The 8174-nt window shown below is 32.7% G+C and overlaps 1 protein-coding gene across 1 annotated transcript; it reads left to right on the top strand.

Annotated features, from left to right (window-relative positions):
- Positions 1-1822: 1822 nt before the first annotated feature.
- Positions 1823-7099, top strand: LOC149384516 (protein DETOXIFICATION 27-like). Its single transcript, XM_089629192.1, has 7 exons — positions 1823-2251; positions 3160-3701; positions 4574-4660; positions 4872-4928; positions 6159-6516; positions 6607-6696; positions 6814-7099. The coding sequence occupies exons 1-7, from the start codon at positions 1952-1954 to the stop codon at positions 6883-6885; spliced, it is 1506 nt and encodes a 501-aa protein (XP_089485318.1). The 5' UTR covers positions 1823-1951; the 3' UTR covers positions 6886-7099.
- The last annotated feature ends 1075 nt before the right edge of the window (positions 7100-8174 follow it).

Genomic DNA, 8174 nt, shown 5'->3' with positions numbered 1-8174 from the left:
TAATACTTGAATTTCTCAGAATATACATAGAGGAATTCATTTGAGCTAAATGAAGACATTACTCTGAATATTGGATTCAGTGTAGTTAGTTGGAGTGCCTATGTGAGCTAAAAGTATGTTATAGCGTTGAAAGAGAAAAAGAGGTGTGGTTGATGTTTAATATCACGTGTTGTTCATCTCAAAAGTGGGTTGATTATTGGAGCCCTAATTGAAAGAAGAAGAAAAGTATCTGATTGAAAAAAAAGGCAAAGCATGAAAGCTGTCTAACATATCGTGTGAAATAGATGCGGTGATGGAGAAGAAGGTATTGAAAAGGACAAAATAAATTATAAAATAAATAAACAAGGATATTTTAGTAATTTTGTTTACAAAGTTATAAATTCTATTAATTATTAGATGGAAGGTCTAATTACGCAACATTTTAAAAGTTAAATGTTTGTTACGATTCAAAGATCAAAATGCACTTTTTTAATCGCGTAAGAATTCAAAGTAATTTATGTAATTAATCCTAATAATAATACAATGTCCTTATACATGTACCTGTACCTTCATTTCTTTCGTCCCAGCCAAATTTCATCACTTCAATGACCATGTGTGTATGAGTTTTGATTATTTTTTTTTTATTTTTATTTTTTATTTTTTTTGCTGCAAGATATATGGGTTGTATTATAGGTATTTTACAAAGAGGTAAAAAAAAAAGGATGGAGTGACAAATTTACGATGAATAAGTTTTGATCATGTTATCAGCTTTAAAGGATTAATATCAATGTCTAAGAAAAATGTAGGAACAAATCGCGAACATATCATACATATAACCCGTAAAAACATATATTTGATGAAAAAATATCATAAAAGATTTTTTATAATGATATATATTGTCATGCTTTTGAAATAAATTATTTGTATAGGATAATGAAAAAAACACTATTAAATAATCATGTTTTTAGAATAATCTCTATATGATATCTATTGGAAAGAAAACAAAATTTCATCCAGAAATTCTACATCGATTTGTTTGTTTTATATAGCTACACAGCCCAAACAAAGATTAGTGCAACAATTTGAAGTATATATAATAGGTTGCTAAAAGTGAAATTCATGATCATTCCCAGAGTTTATGTAATAGGTTGATTAGGATATATATATATATATATATATATGAGCATCAACTTGTGTATAGTACTCGCTCGTGACTTTGTTGTAAACAAAATAATAGAAGTCCATGCACCTTACGTACTTTCTTGATTTTGCAATTCAGTCCATAAAATTATAAATTAGGAAATTTAAAAATTAATCCAACGCAAGTAAATAGTACCTATATTCTTTCTTTATAATCGAAAACTTGGCTGACCACCGGATTTCTTCACGTACTCGTGGTGGGGTTTGATGATAGGGATCGACGTATAAATACATATATATATATATATATATATATATATATATATATATATATTCTCTCAAACATGAACGTATTTATTTTAATATAATTGGAAGCAAAGTCAATACGGACTAGTAGTGGTAACTAGAGAAGGATGAAAAGTCAGTGAGTGCAATCTTGATTATAATATTAATATATATGGAAAAAAAAGAAACGTGAGAGGATAGTCTGGTGTTTGGAGAATATTTCGAATATCATTGCGAAAACTGATTAAGAGTTAATGCCCTAACTACCATGTATCGGGAGAAAATAGTAAACTCCAAATATTGGACTAACATTTATTTATTATTTTCTTCGTAAGATATATTATTATTATTAACTGGCATATTCACAGATAATAAATAATAAAAATGACGAGAAAAGAACAGCCGTGTCTGTTTGCGTTTGGCCTATCCTCTTAAAGAAAGGACCTCAAATAATTGGAGTTATAAATACAATGGAAGGACAAGGCTGGTCGACCACAAAAGAATCGAGATCTCTCTATATCTCTCGGTTTGAGTGCGAAGCGAAGCCATGAGAGCAGAGAGAATGGAAAATAATAAGAGCGTCGACGAAGAAATAAAAGTTCCTTTATTGGAGAACCATCACAGGCGAGAATTATCAGAAGACGATGAGGGTCTGAGTCTGGGGTCGAGGGTTTGGAACGAGTCGAAGAAGCTTTGGCACATTGTGGGACCCGCAATACTGTCGAGAATAGCGTCGTATTCGATGCTCGTCATAACTCAGGCCTTCGCGGGACACCTCGGAGACCTCGAACTCGCCGCCATATCCATCGCCAACAACGTCGTAGTCGGTTTCGATTTCGGTCTTCTGGTCAGTCCTTTTCTCGCTCCCAATTCATGTTTCTCTTTCACAAATTCATCGCAGTTTTATTATACCATATAGCCATATAGGCAACTTATAATCATTAACTACTGTGCGTTCTCTCTCTCTCGATTATATTCGTTTATCTAAAATAGGCTATATGATAATAGAAAACAAAACCAAACACGGCTCTAGTAGTGCAACACCGAAATTTGGCAATAAATACGAATAAAACTCTCTTAAAATAGAATCATTAGTTTATTTAAGTAGTGTATAATTGCAAATAATTAGTGATATTGCTAATTTATAGGTTGAAAAATAATTATAAGTTTGAAACCTGTGGTTTTTCCGTTCCACCACTTAAAAAACCTAATTCTCTTTGTTTAAAACGTTTACAATTTTTTTTTTTCAAAGTGGCTAAAAATAAAAAATAAAAACAAAAAGAAACTATATAAAATAGCAAAATGAATACTCTCAAATAAAATTATAGCTAAATTATTCAAGTATTAAAAAATGAGCTCACTTAATACTTATGCTCACATAGTAGTATGGCGCTGGATCTTGTCTAAATTATTTATTTTCTTATTAATTATTAGATAGATAGACGAAACTTTTAAAATAAAGAGTCCATAGAGTAAATAACTACATTTACAGTTTGACATTATTAAATAGTCAATATTTCATAAATCTTGGATACACACCAACTTTCATATATTTACAGACGTAAATCTTAAGTAAATAACCACATCATCTTTATGGCTATTTACCTAAAATTTACAAAACGTTGGCGATATAGCAATTCCAAACGTTTTAGTTGGCTATTTACCTAATTTTTTTGTAAAATAAAAGGGTCTAAAGTGGCCATACGACTAACTCTCCCATTTAATTAATAATTATTAGTCGATGATCGATCTCAGTTGGGCATGGCGAGCGCGCTAGAGACACTATGCGGGCAAGCGTATGGGGCGAAAAAGTACCACATGCTAGGGGTGTACATGCAACGCTCTTGGATCGTTCTCACCATATGTTGTGTAATCCTCCTCCCCATTTACCTCTTCGCAGAGCCGGCCCTGAAGCTTCTGGGCCAGCCCGACGACGTGGCCCACCTCTCGGGTGTGGCCTCAATGTGCATGATTCCGCTCCACTTCAGCTTCGCGTTCCAGTTCCCGCTCCAACGCTTCCTCCAGAGCCAGCTCAAGACAGCTGTCATCGCCTGGGTGGCCCTCCTCGCCCTCCTCGTCCACATCGCCGTCAGCTGGCTCTTCGTCTACCAACTCCAACTAGGCGTCGTGGGGACCGCCATAACTCTTAACTTTTCTTGGTGGGTCCTCGTCTTCGGTCTCTTGGGCTACACGCTCTTTGGGGGTTGCCCTAAAACGTGGGCCGGTTTCTCCATGGAGGCCTTCTCTGGATTATGGGAATTCGCCAAGCTCTCGGCTTCTTCCGGTGTCATGCTTTGGTAATTTATACTAATCTTGTACTAATATAAACTCATTTCTTATTTATAATTTTTCTTGTTTAATTATTGTTAATTAATCCCTTTATTTTTTTTAATATTGTGACAAAATTAATGACATCAAACAACTTTTTAATGATGTTTCCTCAAAAAAAAAAAAAAAAAACAACAACAACTTTTTAATGATTATATAAATATAAATTACTATAATGAACAAAATCTCAGCGTATGTTAATTTTTATTTTTTTCTGGTTTAGAGAAATTAATATTTTAAAACATATATTGCAACAAATTAATTAAAACACTTTAAAATAAAGAGTAGATCTTAAATTCCAAGATATACAGAGATACTATCTTTCAAGAGAAAGATTACGTGAGATTCATATAAATTGTCTGAAGTGTATTTGATATCTAAATAATTTATCAAATACACTTCTCTTTTTATTACATGGTAATACCACTTCTTTTTTTACGGGTAGAATGTGAAATCAAATCCTACTGACAACATTGCTCATATTTATTTAATTTTATAATGTGTTTGTATGGTACCATAATAAATTTTTATATTTGTCTAACTCCCGTATTTATATTTATATTTATATTTATATGTTCTCTTTTGGTATCATTAACTAATAATGCATTCCCTAAACAAACAAACAAAAAAATTATTCTCTTTTTTTTCTTTCGAAAAGTGAGTTATTTTTCAAACGTATTGTCAGGCAGTTTTGTCTAAGGTTTTTTCTTTCATCTATATTTTAAATTTTAATATAGTGGAATTTTAGAGCGTTCAAAATGCTATAAATCACAGTATATTTATTACAAATGTGCGTATATATATTTCTATATATATGTATCTAATTATTACATCGCGACAGCCTGGAGAACTGGTACTACAGAATTCTGATTCTGATGACTGGAAATCTGAAGAACGCGGAGATTGCTTTGGATGCGCTATCTATATGGTATGATATTATTATGATTTATATTTTGTTAATGTGTTTTAAATTGTTTTTGTCGCCGCTTTGTTCCTTATAGTTATCCTAGGTTGCGTCTCCCACTTGGATACTAACTCCATACAAAATTACAAATACAAATAATATTATTTCTTACCATATCTTATGTCATGAAGTTTCTATCTATATTTAAGTTTATTTTATTTACTTTTTTTTTCAGTATGACGATTAACGGATGGGAAATGATGATTCCATTGGCATTTTTTGCTGCGACCGGGTAAGCCATATATATCTCTCTCTGTGGTAACGAAATATTCAAAATCTCTGATACGTGACAGTGTGAAATTAATATGTTCACTGATCATCTTCTGATTTAGACTTGGTCATATATATAGGACCGCTAACTTCTCATATAGTCATTCTCTTTGTTTATGTGGCGTGCCATTTTTCACTTGAAAAAAAATGGAGAGATAAAGAAGTTGCGGAGATCCTAATTTGGTGTCTATTTATTGCGACGATAATAATCAAATTGTCATGTCATCGCTTTGATGACAAATAAGAACATGTGGGCCCTTAAAAAAAAATAAGAACATGTGGTCGTGTTAAATACGAGAGAAGAAATGAGCGGAGTTGGGTTGCCTTTAAAATCACGTCACTATCATACACTTGCGACACAAATAAATAAATATATATATATATATATATATATATATATATATATATATATTTTACTAGTCAAGAAACAACCTGCTATACGTTAAGCTGAATTGCTTAAAATAAATAAAGCTAGCGCTGAATTACATTTATACAGTAAACTAGGGCTGAGAGACAAAGTATACTTTCCCTTCTATTAAAGCGTGCTTAATGCGTAGGCCACCTATTTTTCATATATGTCAAACAGCTAAAAGTATTCGTATTAGCATGCGTACATGCATCAAATAGTGACATTATTCATGCCAATTAGTTTATGATCCTCTACGGTTAGATTGAGTGATAACTTAATTATTTGAGAGAAGAAATACTCTATTCTTTTATGTTGTACAAATTTCGTTGTTTAATAATATGTTTAAAAAAAATGTAAATATAAGTACTATTTATAAACTATGAATATACAAATGAAAAATTACCAAAAAATAAATAAACATGGTTAATTTTTTTTAGAAAAGTCGGATTGTCCGCTTGACCAACTACTTAAAATAAAACAAAGTATGGCGTTCTAGATATCTAACCATTTCAAATTTGATTTTAAGAAACTAATCAACGTTTCGTTCATTTTAGTAAATTAACCATTTACCAAAATTAACGTAAAAATAATCATATAAAATAGTATCTGATTAACGAGGTCACTACGTTACTAAAAATGGTTAGATTTTAAACATATCTAAAACGCTGTCTAGATTGCAAATGCAACATTCCAGGTGACCTAGTCCATGAGATTTTTCAACAAAATATATAGAAGAAAAAAGACTAATAATTGTGTAACGTACATGTGTCGATGATATATCAGAGTGAGGGTTGCGAATGAGCTTGGAGCCGGGAACGGAAAAGGAGCGAGGTTTGCAACGGCCGTGGCAGTGGTTACGTCGATGGTGATAGGGCTCTTTTTCTGGCTTCTGATCATGATATTCGACAACGAAATTGCTCTCATCTTCACTTCGAGCAAGCCCGTTTTGGAGGCCGTCAAAAAGCTCTCTCTCCTCTTGGCGCTCACGATCCTCCTCAATAGCATTCAGCCCGTTCTCTCCGGCGTGGCCGTCGGATCCGGATGGCAGTCCTACGTGGCATACATCAACTTGGGTTGCTATTACCTCATTGGCGTCCCTCTTGGATTCCTCATGGGTTGGGGGTTCCATCAAGGAGTCATGGTACGCTAATTAATCTACTATTAATGAACTAATTTATTAATAAGAATAATAGTTTGTGCTCATGAAATTTTTCCATTATATTAAAAATAGGGAATTTGGGCTGGCATGATTATTGGAGGCACCGCGGTTCAAACTGCTATATTGGCTATCATTACAATTCGATGTGATTGGGACAAAGAGGTATAGACCTAGTTCTTTACTTTTTTTTTTTCAATCTTGAAATTAATTAATCAATCATTGAGGAGTTCTTGATTTCAAATTTGGAACCATGATTTTTTTTTTTTTTTTTTTTGGCAGGCTGAGAAAGCAAGTAAGAATATTTTGAAGTGGTCAGAAGAACCGAGCAAGCAAGAAGAGTCAGCAAAGTAATCCCCAAGCAACTATAACGGAAAGAACGCAAATTATTAACCAAAAATATATATTATTATTATTATTTTTTGTTTATTTTTTTTTTGGTAGTTCACGTTAATATTATTATTGAGTGGTCCAAATTAGTATTGGCGTAAGCATGTGCCAACATAAGTGACTCAATTGAGTCAATCACGCCAATAAAATTTTGAGTACACCAACTCTATCCTTCCTCTTCCGTAATCGTTATGATACGGAATAAATTTGTATAGGGTCCATTTAAAACCAGAAAAATATGGGAGAAAATAAAAACTTGAAGAAAAAAAATGAAAATTGTTAAGAGTATGCATGAGAATATCAAAGAAAAATTATATAAACCAGACTACCTAAAACGTTGTGATTTCAACTTCAGTGCATAACCGGTGGTAAGACCTCATGTCTGTAAGATGATCTTTGCGAGAGGATGATGGTTCAGTCCCTAATTAATTTCAATGTTGAAGTTTGAAAGGTTTTTTTTTAACATTGAAGTTTGAAAGTTATACCATTATAATTTATGCTTAAAATTTATTGTAATTGATGATGTGATGTATGGTGTATGATGATATGAAGCAATGGTAAAGAAAAGATTGAAGAGATTAATAAAGTGGCTTGAACTATCTAATTCTGGGGAGTTCCAGGGATTGCATGTGTCTTTAACCTCGTAAACAATCGTGGGTGGCAATTGCGTTTTATCATTTTTGCTATATTGCATTTTATGGTTTGCTTGTGCACTAAGTTATCGAGTGTTCTTGACGAATTGATGCATGAATTTTCATTAACACACTATTCTCATAATAATAGGAACCTAGAGGATCGATACTCATGTTACTGGCTATATTAATGGACACTCCATTAATCAAGTAATTCTTAATTATCAGGTGATTGCCACTCGATTTCTCCAAAAAGAATTTACACTCTTCATGTGTGTATGCTTTCCAGAACTTGATTAAAATAGGCCAAAGTATACGTCTCTGAAACTTGGTCTACAAGTTACTCCACAAGTTACTCCACGTGTAATGAACCCTTAGGAATTAAATTATTTATATATGAAACAATCAACAAGTTCTTACAACCGTCAAAACGTCTTCTTATTCTAAAAAAACCAACGTACCGAGAGATCGTTTTTAGTATCTACTATCCCATACGCTAAAGGAAGGATGTGATTATCATCGTCCATTGCGAAAGTGGTGAATAAAGCCCCACAATAATTTCTTTCTATGAGAGTACCATCCATAAAGATCGCTCGACGACAATGATTCCAGTGTTCAATT

The sequence above is a fragment of the Urtica dioica genome, chromosome 10 (genome assembly GCF_054948205.1).
Source record: "Urtica dioica subsp. dioica isolate 48M chromosome 10, U.dioica_male_clone48M_v1_H2, whole genome shotgun sequence".
In the NCBI taxonomy this organism is placed as follows: domain Eukaryota; kingdom Viridiplantae; phylum Streptophyta; class Magnoliopsida; order Rosales; family Urticaceae; genus Urtica; species Urtica dioica.
Note: the sequence above shows the minus strand (reverse complement) of the source record. Positions and strands in the feature narration are given on the sequence as shown.

Coding starts and splice junctions, on each gene's coding strand:
- LOC149384516 (XM_089629192.1), top strand. CDS start 1,952: ATGAGAGCAGAGAGAATGGAAAATAATAAGAGCGTCGACGAAGAAATA. Junction 4,929..6,158: donor GCATTTTTTGCTGCGACCGG/GTAAGCCATATA, acceptor ATGATATATCAG/AGTGAGGGTTGCGAATGAGC. Junction 6,697..6,813: donor GATGTGATTGGGACAAAGAG/GTATAGACCTAG, acceptor TTTTTTTGGCAG/GCTGAGAAAGCAAGTAAGAA.